Consider the following 18848-nt stretch of genomic DNA (forward strand, 5'->3'; position numbering starts at 1 on the left):
TCTGCAAACCTCTCCAGGTGTTTCCAGCTTTGGGAGAGACGTCCCAGCAGATCAAACCATCAAACGCATATGCTCCCTTTTAGTAAGAGAAATATAAAGATACTGCCTATAATTTCTTACTAACTGCTATACTTCTCATATTCAACCTTGAAATCAGTACGTTTTCTTAGGTGACCGCATCATTAACAACTCATCCAAATATCATAAAATCTCCCAAAGCCAAACCCTTGGTCCGTGCCATCTCATGGTACTTGATGTTTAAAGGCAAGCACTAAGGACACCCATGCAAACCCTGGTTCTGGGTTCCTTTTAATCAGAGTGCCTAATCCTTACAATCACAAAAGAAAGCTTGGGAATCTCATCTCTAGTACTGCCCAAGCCAGTAGGCAAAGCACAAAAACACAACAAAACTTCAACCCTCTTAAAATGGTACTTTTTTTTACTAACCTTCAGCCAAGTATTGGGATTCTCTCCTGCTAAACCCTTTGGTGCACTGACATGTGTAGCAATGCCTTCCCCTGTGCTGATGCATAACAACTGCAACTGAATTGCTTCTGTGGGTAATGCAAGCCTGCACAATACCACAAAACCTGCAATTAAGTGTTCTCGTTCAACACAAGCAACAGGGAATTGCCCATCAATTGAGAAATCAAAGGCAAAGGACACCAATGGAAACAGGACCAGGGACAGCACCTGCAGCCACACAGGGCATTGCAGAACCTTCTCCAGCCTGGGGTGTACATGGAGTTGGGAGCTCAAGAAGGAGCAATAAAGGCACAGTGAACCCCCTGCCCTCCAGCACCCCATGGAACACAGGATAGGAGAGTCAAGGATATCATACTTTTAACGCCTGGGAATGGTACTTTAATTATTTGATGTAAGAGAAGCAAGCAGAAACTATGACAGGCCTCCTGCGGCCACAAGGCCACCCCAAAAGGCATGGAGTCATCATCTCACCAAAAGGTTGTGGGCATTTGTATCCCCAGCCTCAGCATTGAGCTGGAAAGGGCAGATGAGAGTAGAGAGGGCAATGGGGAATCAATTCCAACTGCATCTGGAGATCGATAAGCCCAGATGGAGATGGCATATAAGCAAATCTACGGGAAATCAGTGCACCGAAGAAGAAGCACAGCTTGCAAAGACAAAAAGTAATTGCATTTTTCAGAAGAAAACCATCAGCTTTGCACGCATGGCTCATGCCAGCCCAACTGTCCCTCCTCAGCTGGCTGCTAGCTGAAACCTGCTGCTGGATGCAAGTGTTGGTGCAGCACCCAACCTGGGGTGCAGTAAGTCACCCAAGACCTGTAGGAGGCTTTGACAGAGAGAGGATAGGGATGCAAGCATCATTAGAAACAGAATGATGGATGTGTCTGATATTATGGTGCGTGCTGATTGCAGGGTGGTTGAGGTATCTGGCACTGTGTGCACGCAACGTCTGGATTTGTCAGAGTACACAGTAAATACTTTAAGTGTTATTTTGCAGTGAATGCCTCAAGGCAGAGTAATACCTTATGCTGAAAATATCTTCCTAGAAGGAAGGATTTTCTGTGTTTGTATGCCAGAATGACACATTTTAGTTGAACATCAACCAGTTTAAGCCACCTCAGTGGCTCCCCAGGAACTGTCACTGTTCCCACAACAGGCACAGAGATGGCCATGAGCTGAAGAACCCAAACCCACCCCATACATCCATGTGTTGTGCCAATGGGAGGGAACACAACGGGAAGAGCAGAGGGGGCACAGATTGCTTCATCCCTTAGAAAAATCCCATTGCAAGTGGTAACTTCTCATTACAGCACTGTGGGCACCTGGAGGATCCCAGAGAAGGGGATGAGGAAGCAGCACAGAACGTTGGAGGTCTCAAAGGATGGAACACCCCTGGAAGAGTGCTGGCTGACACAAGAGGAGATGGGGCTCTATGCCACATCCTTTTACTGGCAGCCCCCAGCAAAGTGCAGTTTTGCACTAATAAGCTTCAGGCACTATCTCAGGTATTGCCCAAAAAACCTCTCAGTGGTTCTGCTAAGAAAATAAACAGTCACAACAGTATAGGCACCTGGATTTAGAATTAAAAAATCAGTTGTTTCCTCCCCTTATAGAGCACTGTTTGTGCAGTCCGAATGCTTGCACCTCCATTATTTCACCCTTGCCCTCCTGATCAGGATTTGTCCTCTGCATAAGAGGATGCTTCCCTCTCAGCACCTCGAGAAAGCACTGGTGAGAAACGTCCATTTATATTTTACTTTGTAATTTCATAAGGGATTTCAGCCCTGTTTTTCTGGTGTTGGGGTCACTCCAGGCAAGCCCTAGTAGCTCCATCTCTTCCCTTTGCCCGACTGCAGGACAGAAGGGGGGATGGAGAGGTTCTCCTCAAATGCAGAAGGAAATCTTCAGCCACCTCACCTGAAAACAAAAGATGCAGAACACTGAGGATCTATTTGAAGCATCTCTCACTGACGCTGCCACCTGGATGGAGAAATCTGAAGAATTCTCGTTGGAACAAGACGACTTGAAAGAGCAAAACCCCACTCAGAGCCCAGAGAACCTCATGCTGCTTCTGACTTTGGATGAAACCTGAACCATCCTCCCACCAGAAACACAGCGTAGGTTCCACAGCCCCAAGCGACATCCATATGAGACCCCAAAACCCAAACCCTGTGCAGACACACAGCACTACCATGGAGATGCTCCCAGCGAGCATCCTCAACCCAACTTCTCCACTGCTCCAAATGCTTGCAAAAAAATATAATTAAATATCAAATTGAATCGATGCAGTTTTTAGAGAGGTTGGTAGCCATGGGAGTCCAGCTCTACGGTGAAGTTGCTGTTGCTTTTGCTCCTGCCCAGTGCTCAGACAGATTGAGGTCCTTCTGCAAGAGTGGGCTGGGAAGCACTGATGCATTAAGCCTAATAAAGCCACAGGATGAGGTTATTTATTTCTGTCGGGAACATATGTTGGGAGCATATGAAGATTTACATGCCCACAATGAGACACTTTTGCTCATTACATAAATTTATTACAAAATCCATTGTGAGCTCCCTAGAGCAGCCTCCCCTTCATTCCAGCTCCCAGAAGGCAAAGAGGAACAAAAAAATCCCCCAAACCATGAAGGTTTCAATCTTTTCCAACTGTATTATGCAATTTCCACCAAACCCCCCTTCCTCCCCCCCCCGACACACACACACATTGGCAACAGTAATTCCTGCTTGTGAATCACAGCTAATTATATTATAATAGGCCATTCTTCTTGATTTAATACCACCATATGAAAATCCGTATGCGAGCGAGTGTGGTCATCAGATTAGTAACAGCTCTAGTTCTTAATTTATGTTTTCATTTTATTAATGAAGAAAATAATTAAAGCTCGGGGGTGCTGATGGGGACGTTTTGCTGGAGTTTGTTTGATTTCGGAAGTAAATCACAGAACTGGATCAGAGTGATGGGAACAAATGGCAAATACCTGCCCCCACTGAAATTACAGCGCTCGAGGTGATGGTAAAACATGGGGAAGAACTCCCACAGCTGACTGGAATGAGTGGCAGAGAGAGAAAAACAGCTGGGGGGGAAATAAAGGAAATTAGGAAGAAAGGTTAAACAAGTGGTGAAAACTGCAAAGGTGAGACAGAGCAGAAATGCAAGGGGAAATAAAGGAAATGCTTTCAAGCAAATGGGCAGAGGAATCAAAGCATGCAGGGGTGTCCCACTGCTCGCCCCCTCGGTGGTTTTAAGCTTTCCTAAGCCATTTTCTCTTAGGTTTTTTTTTTTTTTTTCAGCATGTGCAATCCATCACAGGAAGGATTTCCTGGCCCCATGTGCAGCCGTGGCAATCTCTGTCCTTGCAGTAAGAAAGGAGACCCCTGCATCCCCCCTGCCCTGCAGACAGCATTGGCGCAGAGCCCTGACCCGCTGCCTGCAACCTCTGGGAATGGAAAACGTGACCTTAGACAGAGCCAAGACCCAAACTTATGGACAGGTGATGATGCTGGTGATAGCCCCACACGCAGCCCTATCCTGGGATAAATGCAATTTGGCAATATCTTGCTATAGAGCAGCACTGTCCTTCCAGCTCTGGAGCAAGCTTCAGCATCCCTGACTTATTCCACTCCTGGATTCCCACTGCATTTATTCCACCTCCCCACCCCATTTGGTTCCATGCCTACATAACAACACCAGGATTGTTATTCTTTGCCTTCTGTACACATTAGTAGACGGTTGGAGGATCCTGAAGCAATTTGCAAATATTAATTAAGCCTTAGCAGAATTCCTGAGTGGTAGGTAACCAAAATTATGCCCCTAATTATATTAATTCTGCTGTAGGGCAGCAGGCAATTAGTTGGAATCTATTACATAAGTAAAACAAACCTATGTTGATGATTATACATTTAGCATGCAACTAACTGGTATTCCATCTCCTCACTGATGGCTTTGGCATAAGCAGAAAGTAAAAAGAGCATCCTGGGGGGAAAACGTGTGCAAGAAAGCCCTGCCCAAAGGTCTTCTCCAACACAGAATCATCATAGGATCGTTCGAGTTGGAAGGGATCCCTGAAGGCCACCCAGTCCAACTCCCCTGCAATGAATGGAGATACCTACAGCTCCTCCTGCAGATTCCCCTCCCCAAATGCACTTGCCCCTCCTCTTGAGGAACACATCCGTACATCCAAAGCACAGCGCTTTGGACCTGGGATGAAATAGGACCGGGAGAAGCTGAGGAGTTGCATGGTGGTGGTGGGAAGACCTTGGCTGAAGCGTTGAGCACGTTTCTTTCCTTCCTGCATGAAATTAGTCCCCACTGATTTCCCCCTCAGCCCACACAGCCATGCCCAGCAAGGAGCTCCAACACCAGGGCTGCCTCCTGTTGCAGGGCTTCTGTTCTCACACCTAGACAAACAGCAACCCAAACGCAAGCTGACCCCAGAATGACATACAGCCTCCAGAGACACCTTCCATGGTAAGGTCTCAGGGGCCAGCACTATGCACAAAAATCAATGGGGAGGTGATAAAAGCATTAATTATTGCAAATTTCTCATTTTTAAATAAATGAACTGTGCAGAGTGGGGTCTCTGGGCTGCCCTGAACCCCTCATCCTACACTGCCTGAATCACCCACAGAAGCACATCCCTGTGTTGGTGAGCACCCAATGAAGCCAAACCAAACCAACCAACCAAAGCACACACGCACAAAAACCCCACTCCGGTAGTAACAAAAGGGACATGGGCTCCTCCATTCCAGCCTCATCTCACAGTCTGAAATCAAACTTCTGTGATAATGAAAAGCCCTGCGGAGCTGCTGGCCGCCTCCTAATGGATGCTGCCAAAGGAGGGAGCAAGCCCATCTTCACAGCAAGTTTCATTGCTTGTCGTACTCAGGCAGCACCTAGCACAGCCCAGATTTTGTCTTGGATCCTCTGATGCTAACTAACACACAATTAGTGATATTACTTAATGCCACTGCAGCCTGGCGATGAGAGCATGGGATTTAATGAGTGAGACCGAATCCAGCTGGCTCCACGCATCAGCCCTTCCATGGCACCCGTACAAACGGGGAACTTTAAATCTTCAGCTCCACATCAGCATAATTAATCCAACCTGCTCCCCTTCCGAAGGACAGCAGCAGAAAGCAGACATACAGTACACAAGAAGAGAAATATATATATATATATATATATACATAGAGCAGAATAGCAGTCTGAAAGGGGACTGGGAGTACAGAGAGCAAAACCCCATATCCTGGGAATGATTCAACACAAAACAGCAAGCACACAAAAGCAATCAGGGATAGGGACAAGGAGCCTCCAAAACAGCCCCGTAAATCAGAGCCTCCCTCTGCTGTCCCTCCCCAGTGCAACAGGGGGGTTTTATTCCGAGGGGTTCTTTAACCAGGATGAGGTCACCAGCCCTTAATCCCAGTGCATGGGGGTGTGTTAAGAACGTTCATGTTAAAATACAAATAAATAAATGAATAGATCGAAGTTCATACGCAGAGGAAAAGGAAACCAAGACAGATTTTGGAGACAAAGGAAGTCACTGAAATAAATCAACACCCGAACTGAAGTGATGCAGAGCAAAGGGATTGTCTGCTCAATCCTGATGCTCAGTTACAGAGTGGAGCCCCTTCCTGCAAGGCAGAGCAAACACTGCCTTTAATCACCGCACTGCCCAGTTCTGACAGTTCCACATTACAGCTCGCAAGACGTTTCTGAAGGACACCAACTGCTCAACAGCTGCTTCCCTTGGAGCTCTGCGTCAGGGCCAGCACAGGCATTGCCATCACTGTGTCTTACGGCTGGGCTGCCAGGTCCAGCTCATGGAAATAGGGGAACTGAACACCCTGACCCCAAGGCATGAGATCCCAGCTCACCTTACACATCCTGACACCCTTAAACACTGTGTATGGGTGACAAAAGCCAACTTGCACAGGTAGAACAAAAACCAAGCGCTCACGCATAGCCTCAGCGTGCCCAAATAAATGATTCTTGCCATAAATAAGTTCAATTTGCCCAACTCAACTGCACTTCCCACCTGTCCCATAGCAGTGAGTTCCACAGATCACTGCAACCCACTCCACAGGTGCATATACTGGGGAAAAAAGAAGTGACATCACGGCCACACGGTGCCTTTGCTGCTCTTATCCTCATGCAGTCCTTTCCTTTTGGTGCTGTAGAAGTGCAGTCGCCACAGCACTCCAGCATCACACCAGGGGAGGTTTGAAAGGAGAGGTGCTGACCTCGTGTGAGAGGTGTACAGAGCTGGAAAGGAAAGAGAAGCAGCTCTCATGAAGAGCTTTCTTTCTTCTGCTTCGGATCTAAGGGAAGATCTGTTTGCTCCAAAGCAACTTTTTGGGGCTTTTGGGTTTTTTACCTGGTGAAAGTCACACCTGGAGCTCCAACATCACCCTTTGCTGCTTGACTTTGCAGCAGCGTCTGCTAACAGCAGCCCTGAGTGCTCCGTCTTGGAGGATTTTCTCTCCTCCCTTCACATCCCAGCAGCCGCCAGGTTGTTGGGGCAGCTCCAAAGGGACCGCTTTGATTTTTGTGTGCTGTGTCTCACAGAGTGGGAATTCAGCTCCTCTCCTGCGTGCAGAGCAGCAGCAGCTCAGAACTCCTCTCCCTGCAGACAGCAGCCCCACTACCAGCAGCAGCCACAGCGCATCTCCCTCTCTCCTGTGTATCTACAGGGGCAGGAAGAGGAGAATAACCCAGCACAATATTCCAGCACAATAAACATCCAGCTGCCACCAACAGAGCTCATTTAGGAGTCCACTCTGAGCTCTCTTTTAGAACTACTGCAACCCACTGCCTCCTCTCACCGCACTCTATCTTGCAAAGAGTCCAACAGGGGTTATTTAAGCAGGGATACACCAGTGATGGCTTGCAAAGCACACCCTTAACTTCAGGGGCTCGACTCCACACCAGAGCCCACATGCAGTCTCCAGCAACAGCAGCTCATCATTTGCAAAGCAAAGCACGCCGCGCAACAGCACGCAGCTGCAGGGTGCAGCTCTGCTGACCCAGGAGGGATTCATTTGGCACCCAGCAGGCAAAGGCTGCTCTGGATGGAGGGGGACCCACCTACCAGCTCCCCCATACCTGGGAGCTGAGCTCAGCCTCAGCCTGCAGAGTTCACCTGAGGAAACTTTGCTTCCCAGCTGGGGATGGAAAGAGTTGAGATCCCACAGTGCTGGAAGCAATGGGGAAAAAATGTCACAAAGTACCTCAGATGGCAGTAGTGTTGGTTTGTTGGGGTTTTTGGTGGGCTTTTTTTTTCTTCTTTTTTTTTTCCATTAAAAATAGCAGCAGTGAGCGTGAACCTCCACTTCCCACTGCTGATGACCTGAGGTAGCCTTTAAAACAGAAAGCATCAGCTCTGCTCCGGAGGAGAGAGAGAAGCATTGAGAGAAACGGTTGTGATCTGCCGGGGAGAGAACTGAGTGCTCCGCAATGGGAACTTCGTGGCCACCGCTGCCATTTGGTGTTTGAAACGCTGCACTTCAGCACTGAGAACGGCTGTCCCACCCACCCCATTCACAGCCCGTGTCCCACACTGCTGCAGTGCCCGCAAACGGTGTCTGTTTGTGACCTCCACACCCCCCCTTCCGAAACGGCACAGCCGCGGCGTGCAAAGTACGGGAAAAAGACGCACACACCGTGGGGAAAACACGCAGATAGGGGGGGGGAAACATGCAGACCGTGGGGAAGAAACACACACGAAGAGTGGGGAAAGGACACGCATCGTGGGAAAAACACGCAAAGCGCGGAAGAAACGCGGAAACCGTGGGATAAAGACGCGCACGTCGATGAAGCGCTCCCCGGGCAGCGCCCCGGCCGGGCAGGGATGGGGTCCGGGGGGATGGGGGGGTCCCGGGGCGCACTCACCGCGGAGAAGTTGTGGGGCCCGCAGAGCTCGCCGCGGTACTTGCAGGAGAGCAGCATGTCCTCCAGCTGGTGGCCCAGGCGGTCCATGAAGTCGGCGCTGATGCCCTCGTAGTGGCGGGGCGGCAGGAAGAGGCGGAAATCGGCCAGCTTGGCGAACCACCGCAACCGCGCCTCGTCGCCACGCAGCAGCTCGGTGAGCAGCGGCCGGGCGGTGCGGTTGGGCAGCAGCAACCCCAACCAATGCCCCGCGTAGTACAAATCCCCCTTGGAGAGGCGGGGGAAACGCAGCGGGTTGTTGTTACACAGGGTAACGGCGGGGAAAGCCAACTGCCGGCTCCACTCGGTGCGCACCTGCGTGTGCGAGGGGAAGGAGAGCCAGTGCAGCAGGCGGTTGGAGGACCAGGAGAGCAGCAGACCCAGCGCCGTGCAGAAGGCGAGCACCCACAGCGCCCGCCGCGGCAGCGCCGCCCGCCGCGAGCACATGTGCCGCAGCCCGTGCAGCCGCGTGCGCAGCGCCGGCACCCGGCGGCCCCGCGCCATGGGCGCTCCCCGCCGCTCCCCTCCGCCGCCGCCGCCGCCGCGGGCTCAGTGCGAGCAGCCCCGCGCCATGCCCGGCCCCCGCGCCGCGGCCCGCAGCGGCCCCGAGCGGCGGGGGGAGCCGCAGCGGTCGGCCCGCCGCACCGGCCCCGAGCTCGCGGTGCTCGGGGAGAGCTGCATGCCGGGCCCCGCCGCCGCCGCTGCTGGTGCTGCCGGTGGTGATGCCGATGCCGCCGCCGCCGCCGCCTCCCCGCCGCGACCGCACCCCCGCGGGGGGCAACGGGGCGGCTCGGCGAGGCTGCCGCTCGGCCGGGGGAGCCGCTCACACGCGGCGGTGCCGAGCCGGCATGGCCCGCTGCTGGGTGTGCTCCGGCTGCCGCTCCGCCCGCGGGACCTCCGAGCTCCGCGATCAGCTCCGCGCTCCGTGACCGGCCGGCGCCTCCGAGCCTCGGGGCGAGCGCTGCCACCACCGCTCCCTCCGGTCCCGATCCCGGTCTCAGCCCGGCTCCGTGCAGCCGCTCAGCGCCGACCCCGCGCCGTTCTCATGCCCGTTCTCCAGGGGAAAAGCCGTCCGCGCCCCGCTGGGCGGATGATGAAGAGGAGGAGAGGGAGGGAGAGAAAGGCGACGCTTCCCCGCGGTTCGCGTCCCGGCTGCGGTGGCGGCAGCCGCGCCGCTCGGCGCCAGCCGCGCTGGGGAGGCGGAGGGAGGGAGGGAGGGACGGAGCGCCGCTCGGCCCCGCCGCCCGCCGGAGCCCCCTCCTCCTCCCCGGCTTTATTCCTGGCCGTGCGGGGGGAGCGCGGCTCCGCCGGCAGCACCCGGGACCCGCCGGGCTTTGGGCGCGGAGGTGGGATTGCGGGGTGCCTCCCTCCCTCCTCCTCCTTCAGCCGGAGTTTTTTCTGGTTTTCAGCGGCCCCGGGGGAAAACACGATCGCACCGGCACCGGCACAGCCTCTGGAAGCACAGGCAAAGCTCGCAGCTTTATAGCAAAGTGCTGTCTGTTCCACCACTACATAGAAAAACGCAACACCAAAGCATTCCCTCCCCATCACCTCCTCGAGCCCCGGTACTCGTTTACAGGAGCTGTGTGGGGGACACCGGGCTCCTTTTGCGCCGCATCTTGCCCGGACACACACGCACAAACCCTTTTCCCGATGCCCTGGGGAGAAAGAAATACTCGTGATACACATTGGCACCTCAGTAGGTTTGCTTAGCTCGGATCTCTGAACAGCAGCACAGTGTTACCTTCATTTTGATGTAGAATAATACTAAGAAGCATTCCTATCACTGTGTCCAATTAAGCTCTAAGTGGCGATAACTGCTTCGAATCCCCTCTGATATTTCTGCTTTCCATTCACTTGCCATGTGCGTTTTGATCTGCTGTGCATTTTTACCCGATAGATGGTGCCGTTCGAGCCTGGCTGCCTCCAGCCCCTTTCGCAGAGTTTCTTCCCTCGGTGGCAAGAGCTGCAAACACACAACCCCCCCTCCTCCCCTCCCCCTTCCCCCAAAGAAAACCCCATCCCAGCTCTAAGACCATGGGGGGAAAACCCTTTTTGGGAGACCCCATGCTGGGGTTGCTGCAGCAGGGATTTGCACAAGCATGCACACACAAGCATGCAACCACAGGCTCAGTTTTCCAGCCAGGGTGTTTTGCAGTGCCCCAGCTCACAGTGTGCTCCTGTCCATGCTCTGCAGTTTTACCTTCTTCTTCTTTTTTTTTTATTTAACCACTTCCCATAAATCTGAAATCCCTTTCAGACCTGGGAAGGTGGCCGTGACCTTTCTTAAACGAAATGAAACAAGGCCAGCAGTTAGCACGCTTGTAATAACGTGCTATCGAGTGGCTCCCATTAAACATCTCGGCCCACATCTCAGCTTTCTCCCCCTGCCTGTTGGAATCAGTGGGAGTTCTTCCCCTTGGCTCACTCACAGGATAATAATGATCCAAATAGCTTTGCTATGAGGCAGTCTGAGATTGTTATTCCTGTGATATATTGACATAAACCCGAGGAGAAAAAGAAGTGTTGGGCTACAAACATCCTCAAACGACCCCTCCTGTCCCCGCATTGCTGCCATCCTGCAGCGGTTCTCCTTGTGAAAACTTTCTCAAGACAGAACCTGACCATGAAATGCAAAGCCTCCATCAGCTGCCATGGCACAGCACTCCCCCCTCCCCATTGTCCATCCACTGGAAACCATTTCCATTTATTTTCCCATTCCCGAGTCACCGCTGTGTGAGTCCTGCTTCTTGACTCCTCCAGAGCGGCTTCAAAAGCCCATTGGGTTCCATGCATGGAAGGACAGAATCACAGCATCACTAAGGTTAGAAAAAACATCTGCTTCAGTTGAAAACCACAATTTGGGTGGAAACAAAATGACATTGGAGGAATTCAAACATCCGTTTCAGGTGAATCCCATCATTCTCCCTCGGGACATAACTTGCATGTCCTCAAAAGATACACAAAAGGCGAATAGTCTGACATTTTTTGGAACTGAAAGCATTTCCTTCTTTTGAAACTTCATTTTCATTTCAAACATCAACTCGAGTTAAGACAAAAAGATTAAATAAAAGCTTTAAAAGCCCTGAAAAGTAAATCGTAATGCTTTCTTCCATCTGAACTTTCTGAGTACTGTGATTTAATTCATTTCATAAGGGAGCGAAAGGAGGGAAAGCTCCAGCCCACATGCTTTCACCTGGCAAGCTGGAAAACCAACAAAACCATGCCCAGAGCCCTGCAGTCCTCAGGGAGAATGAGGCTGGGCACAGCTGGGCACAGCTGGATGGAAGAAGCTGTGCAAATTTGGACACTACTGGATGAAAGAAGCTGTGCACAGCTATGCACAATTAGATGGAAGATGTTGAGCACATCTGGGCATCACTGGATGAAAGAGGCCATGCACAGCTGGGCACAGCTGGATGGAAGAAGCTGTGCACGGCTGGGCATCACTGGATGTAAAAGGCTGAGCACAGTTGGGCATCATCAGAAGAAAGAGGCTGTGCACATCTGGGCACTTCTGGATTGAAGAGGCTGAGCACGGTTACACACATCTGGACACCACTGCATGGAAGAGGCTGAGCACAGCTGGACACCGCTGCATGTAAAAGGGTGAGCACAGCTGGATGAAAGAGGCTGAGCACAGATGGGCACCACTGCATGGAAGAGGCTGAGCACAATTCAGCACCACTGGATGGAAGAGGCTGAGCACAGCTGCGCACATCTGGGCACAGCTGGATGGAAGGGGGCCGAGCACAGCTGGCCTGCTGGATGTAAGAGGCTGGGCACATCTCGGCACAGCTGGATGGAACAGACTGCATACAGCTGGGCATCACTGAATGGAAGAGGCCAAGCACAGCTGGGCACCGTGGGGCAGATTTGATGGACCAGCTTGGTACGTCAAAATAAAATCATGCTCTTGTGTTCCTTAAGCACCCATCTCTCCAGAATAATGCGCTGCTTTGCCTAACTGCTGCTGCAAAAAAATTTCCTGCTGAAGCCACCATGTTATGAGAAAGTCATAAAACACTTGGAAATAGGGGTTTCCATGGAAGCTGCCATCTCAGAGTTAATTCTATTACTGCTGCCTCAAATCCCGTAGCATACAACAAACCCACTCCAGTGCTATCCGAGACCAGCACAGCTCTGGGGAGCCTGCATGGTGCCACCAACCCAAAAACGCTGCTCTTATTCCAAACTGGTTTCGTTTTCTTTGGTATGATGTTTTGTTTTGTTGCTTTGCAAGCAAATCATTGAGCTGCCAGCTATGAGATTCTCTGTGTTAATTGAGGATGCTCAGAGCAGAACTAGGTGCAGCCCTATGTCTGCTATAGGGGCTCTGGGGGGCTTTGCAGTGTTACGAGGCTGTGCATGGTTTCATCAGGGGGAGGTAAGATATTTGATCCATAATAAAACATTGAAGGCACATAAATAGTATGTCAGTAAGCTCTTTCTTCATCTGCTGCGTGCATTATGGCACGAGTAGGGTAGTAAAACTGCTTGAATTTACAACTGCTTTCAGATTCAGAAATATGGAAATACTCTGATATCTCATTTTCTACGCCTTGTGTGTGTACATAATAATAATCCCAAACCCTAAAAAGAAAAACACACCAAACTCAAAACCCATGAGAAATGAAATAAATGCCCAAGAGAGCAATGACGCCGCTGTTCTTTTGGGGATTATGCTGGGACTTGTCGAAAAGTAGATAGAAGTGGGATTTTCTAGGTGACAGCAAGCTGTTAAGGATTAATTAGAAAGACTTTAGGAGCCTTGCTGGCATGGGGACATAGCTGGGTCTGCCCTGCAGGGGTGTCACATTGGCCTTACAGCACCTGGTGCATTGGAAGGACATACTGAGCTCCTTCTGCCCACGTTTTTGGAGGGGGTGCTGAGCCACACAGCTGGCAGTGGGCTTCAAATCCATTTGGAAATGCATTTTCAAAGGTCCTGCACAGTGCCACGTGTCATAGGGCTGTCCTGTCTTCTCCAAGGGTGTAGTTAAATGGGCACTTCCAACACAGCTGTTATTCATGAACATTCATGGAAGAAGCAAAACAGTAAGAATATACACCATGTGTATGTGTGTACACATGCAGATTTCTTCTGCAGGTGGAAAGAAGGAATGATTTTAATCTGTTTAAGCTCCTCAGCTGGCACTCTCCCAGTTATCTCATATTCTTCCCCCCCTGTTTTCCACTTCGCTACCGAAGAAAAGAGGAGAGGGAGCAAAACAAATGAAAATACCTCTGGCTTTCTTCAGAACTAATTATAACATGGATCCTTCTGAGCAAATCCCAGATCCAAGATCCCACAGCCTCTGAGCATCACTTCTCGGTGGCGCTAAGAGAAGTGCCATCAGCACTGGGCACCCATCCTGCTGCAGTGCGCGCTGTGCATTTTGGTGGCCCTGTGGCCACCTCCCTGCTGGCCAGGGACAAGCAGGAGCCTCCCCTCCACCTCTGGTTGCAAAGTTTCATCCCAGACATGGCGAAACGCTGAGAAAAGGATATGGGCACCCAATGCTTGAGTGTCTGGGCTGCTTCCCCACGTCCCTGCTGGAGGTACTCAGGGTCCACCCGGTGCAACATGAAAAACAGAGAGGAGAGAGCAGAAAGCAGCGCCTTCACCAAGAAGCCCTGCAGGGCTGCAGGGGGAGGAGGATGCATGAGATGCATTCGGGAGGATGAAAAAGAAAACGGAATATTATCTCTTTTCCAGAGAGAGGGATCTTGTGTCCCTGAACTGTGAGCCTTGGGGATGCTTTTTCACACAGCGGTTCTGCAGCTGTGCGTTTGCGTTGCCTTTTCTTTTTCTCCTTTTAATTTTTTTATTATTTCCTTGGTCGATGAAGGGCTGAAGTTTCCTTGGAGCCGTTTTGCTGGGCGAGCTCCTGCTATGGAGCTGCTGTCTTTGTTCCTGATGGGCTGTGCAGCGCAGGAGCGACGCCGTTGCTGCTTTGCTCGGGTGTTTAATCACACTCCACAGCTTTTCAGTGTGCACTGCCACAGGAGATGCTCTGGCTTAATTAAAGAAGAACTGAGGGGAAAAAATAAAGAACAGAAAAAAACCCCAAACACGAAGCTTGCCTTGCTACTGAGATGTGCGTAATTCGGGGCTTTGGTGTGGGGCTGTGGGCAATGGGAGCGGATCCATGTGGATTTCAGCCTTCAGATGTGGCAGAGGGATGTAATAGGGCTGTACATGGGAGGGACACCTCAGCTCCAACGTATTGGGGTGGTAGCCCTGGGCACGAGCCTGGAGTGCCAAAAGTAGCTGTGGAGTCCGTCCTGAGCTTCATCTGCCATCAGCTCCCACCCGAAGCACCTGGAGGACGGCAGCCTGGGGCTTCCAGTGCAAATGTGGGGCTGAACGGGGGCAGTGCAGAGTCTGATCCAGGGCAGGGATGGGCTCACCAAAAGATCAGGGTGAATATTTCATGTCACCCCCTCTGTCAGGAGAGCAAAACTGCTGCTGTCTTCACTCCACCCCCCCTGTCTCCACTGAACACGTTTAGCCCGGGTTAAATGCACAGGATCTAGCAATCAGAGAGAGCTGCTCTGTGTTCAGATGCTGAAGGGGACTGAAAATTATATCTCTCCCAGGGAGTTTTGCTTCTAAATCAATTCAAGGGAGCAATTTCTTAAGTTAATATTTATTCTTTGTCTTGCTGATGTGTTTGAAGATGCTTCTGGAAGCTGGGTGGGAAGCAGCTCTTCCTCCCCTTAAACCTGTTGCTGCTATTCCAAACACAAGCCAGGGCCAAAGGGATGTCACAGTGTTATGGCATCAGTGAGGGAAGGGGCAAAAGTAATTCCTCAGCTAATTCAACAAGAGCAGATCTTTGGAGCCCAGCCCTAAGTAGACAGTCACCTCTTGCAGGAAGCAGCACAGCCATTCCTCCTGCTTGGCATCTGTTGTATTTGCTACACTTTTTCCGCTGGAAAACTGAACAGTTTGATCTTGGTCCGGTCACACAGCCGGGATCTGAGTCCCCAAGAGTCCCCAAATCACTTTGCTTGTCTTGAGGACCAGGAGGGAGTGCTCGTGGCCGTTGCCTGTGTGCTGGAATGCATGCAAAACTGAGAGCAGGGGTCACATTGGAAGAAATCAATATGTGCAATTATGACAAAAATTGTTGCTGTACCTGAGGGATGCGTCTGGAAGCTGCAGAGGGCAAAGCTCCAGCAGCTCAGCTGTGACCTGACTGCTCCTAAACCATTGGGGGCCACCCAATCCCAGGGTGCAGCAGCTGGCATGGCAGAAAAGCTACCCGGTATCGGCTGGTATCGAGGGGCATTTCCCTGATAAAATGACCCCTTTCTGTAGGATGAAAAGCTTCCCCTCACTTCACCTGACCACAAAAACTGAATTCCCATCTGGAAACGTTTTGATGGCCCCAAAGTTGCTCCAAATCCTTGCAAACTCAGCAGGAATTTCAGCGTAGTGATTCCCCGGAGGAGGAAACCACCGCTGCCTGCAAACCCTCCTGACTGCAAACTGCAGATCCTGTGTAGCTTTTGTACACCTGGGGCTCTCAGCTCTTTGCTGTGCTTTGGCCACAATGGCCCCAACAGTGTCCTCCATCCTTTCCCTGGGGGACAGGTGAGCACTACCTGTGCTGCTGCAGGCAGAAGAGATCCATGCAACGTCTCTCTGGCAGCTTAATGGGCGACAGCAGTTGCGTGGGCAGACTAATGGAGAAAAGGTTTGATAAAATGGAAGTGCCATCTCTGAGGTTATTCTGTGATGACTTTCGTTTAAGGGGAAAAACAAAAAGGCATCGCTGGGAAACTTTGAAGTCTGTGCCCAATCTGAAGTTTGGGTTCCCACCTTTGAACTGAACTTTGAGTGGGGGGGAATGGGAGATGGGAGCTCCCAACAGCCCTGCTGTGCTCATAGAGCTCTGAGCACTGAGATGCACTGCAGCACTCAGCACCCTTTTGTGCTATTCATACCTTCTTCTTTTCTTCTTCAATATGATCCCTTGGGATGCTAAACCAAAGGGAGCTCTATGACAGGAGAAGCCCCAAAGACACAAAATCACAGCAGGAAGTTCCTCCCGGGGCTGATGCTGCCTTGACATGAAAGGACGTTGTCAGAATTCACTTCACATGAAGAAACATCTTCAATGCTTTTTCTGGGTCGGTTTTCTTATCCCTCCAAGATGAGTACTTTTGCTCCAGGAATGCACAGAAGTGAAGATTCCTGGTTTTGCTTTTCCTTTTTTTTTCTCCCCTGTATGGCAATGCCCATTAATGTTGCACACATCTGTGTCCTGAAGCCATCAGATGTGGTTGGGTGAGCACAAGCGAGTGCACATGGTTTGGCAGGGCATGGTTTGGATTGGAAAGGAACTTGCCAAACACATCCAGAAGGAAACACAGAGCTGCTGTGTGTCCTCTGGAGCAGTCAGTGAGAAATTCCTCCTGCACCGCGTGAGCTGCTTTAATTTCACCATTCATCTCGTAAACAAGATGCTCCTAGGAAGCAATTTCTCTTCTGCCAATGGACCTTTAAAATCCCAGCTCCCATCTTCCCTCTTCCCTTTGCCAGGGTTGATATTTTGGTGTAAGGAAAAGTGATGGCAGCAAAGCAGGAAGGAGCAGCTGGAATCTGCCGGCTTGCAAAGCATGATCCACACCTTCCAGAGGAAAAGCAGGAGGGCTGAATGTCCTTGCCATCCCTAAGTGCTAATGCAGCATCCACCCACATTCCATGTTGAGACCCTGGGGATGGAGATATGAAGCTCCAAAAGGGATGGGAAGGCATTGAGATGAGACATTTTCACGTGGTTGCTAAGACTCCTCGAGTCCTCTTAGTGGGGTTTTTTTCATGACAATGGGTATTTTTTTTTCTCACGTTCATTGACATTGCATTATACAGTGAGTCCCCAGGGCACCGTTCCCAGAATAATTGCACAAAGCAAATAATCACTATTTCCATTTCATTTTTTCTCCCGCTCTTCCGGATGAAGCGGTGCGGTGCTGCTGTGTGATAATGGCAAATGCCTGATGCTGACCTTAGGAAAAGGGGAAGGAATTGAAAATACTGAACTTAGAGCCAACTGAGAGGGAGAATGGGCATCCTGTGCTTGGAGAGCTCAGCCTGGGGTGGAGGCAGTGTAACTCTGTGCTACTGGGGAAAAAATGGTTATTAATACTGAATGCCACCCCTGCCTTCAATAGACTGATGGAGATGAGTAGAGTATTTGGGGAATCAGTGTTCTGCTCTCCCCCTGTTCTTATCCTCCTCCCTAGGCACATGTTGTGACCACAGATAGGATACTAGAGAGGGTGAAGCCATCCCACTCCCTACTGCTGCCCATACAGAACAGCATTACGCTGCTGCCGACCTCCTGACTTTTCCAAGCAGGGCATCCCTGAGTCAAGCAGCTCCAAAAGCAAACCTGGCTTGGTGGTAACGCAGGAAAGACAATGCACACTGCATTTCTTTGCACTGCACAGCTTTCCCTGAGGGCTGCTCAGGTTGAAGCACAGCGCATATGGACATGCATGATGGCTCCTTCCAACCCAACTCAATCTGTGATGCTCTGATCCTATGATCCACATGCCATGATGCTGACTTTATGATTCCATGAGTCTAGGATTCTGTGATGCCTTGATCCTGTGATTTCAGTCCCCTCCTATGAGTGAACACAGCTGCCTCCACACTCACAATTCATGTTGCACTGTTTGGCAAAGGATTCATAGGCACAACTGCAAATGGAGAGCTTATGAATAACCCAGTATCAATTACACTGTGCAAGCATTATAAAGACCTGCGTCCTTTAAAGTTGATATTATATAAAGGTACATAGCCGTGAACTTGTGGGAAATGCCAAGGAGCAGCTGCTTGCTTAGAGCTCAGCCAGCATCCAGAGCAATCCCAAAGCTTTCTGCCGTACTGGATTTGCTGCAAGGAGAGCAGGTCATTGTACAACAGTGCCCACAGGTGACCCCTCAGGGGTCTGCACCCACTCTGCTGGGGAAATGCAGCTGAGCACACGGCTCAGAGCTGCTATGGTGACTAACAGCTTCGTGCATCCTTGAAAGGGATGGAACCAACCACCAGAATAACTTGGGGCTTCCCTATCCAGGCAGACACATCCCATACCTCCCCGGATCCATCACAAGCTCTATGTACACACACAATGCTTGCTTTTGTAACTGTAATCTCTTGTTATCTGGCAAACATTGGTCGCCTTTAGGGTGATACCCTAAGCAAATTCCTTTGTTTGTTAAGAAAACAACACAGGCCTGATTCAGGCTGAAATGCACCCCCTGCTAAACCAGATAAATCCACTGCTTTCAAGGGTGTTCTACAGATGCTAAACCAGTGCAAAGCATGATAAGAAGAAAGGTTGGGCAGTGACAATGCATTTTTAATCATTTTCCAGGATGAACCCAAACGTAGATGAGGTTCTCTGGGAATTAACAA

At 50.8% G+C, this 18848-nt stretch overlaps 1 protein-coding gene across 4 annotated transcripts in view; it reads right to left on the reverse strand.

The window, feature by feature from the left end:
- Positions 1-18848, reverse strand: part of ASIC2 (acid sensing ion channel subunit 2) — a 413868-nt gene that overhangs the window by 68618 nt on the left and 326402 nt on the right. For 2 of the 4 annotated variants that reach the window (XR_003071984.3, XM_040653438.2), the window contains exon 1: positions 8375-9609. The exons of the other annotated variants lie outside the window; for them this stretch is intronic. Coding sequence is in view for 1 of the 2 variants with exons in the window: in XM_040653438.2 (XP_040509372.1) it covers positions 8375-8914 (540 nt within the window). In the remaining variant the exon portion in view is untranslated. Of the gene's footprint in view, positions 1-8374; positions 9610-18848 lie in introns of those variants that run through there. 4 annotated transcript variants of the gene reach the window in all.

The sequence above is a fragment of the Gallus gallus genome, chromosome 27 (assembly GCF_016699485.2).
Source record: "Gallus gallus isolate bGalGal1 chromosome 27, bGalGal1.mat.broiler.GRCg7b, whole genome shotgun sequence".
NCBI classification, from domain to species: domain Eukaryota; kingdom Metazoa; phylum Chordata; class Aves; order Galliformes; family Phasianidae; genus Gallus; species Gallus gallus.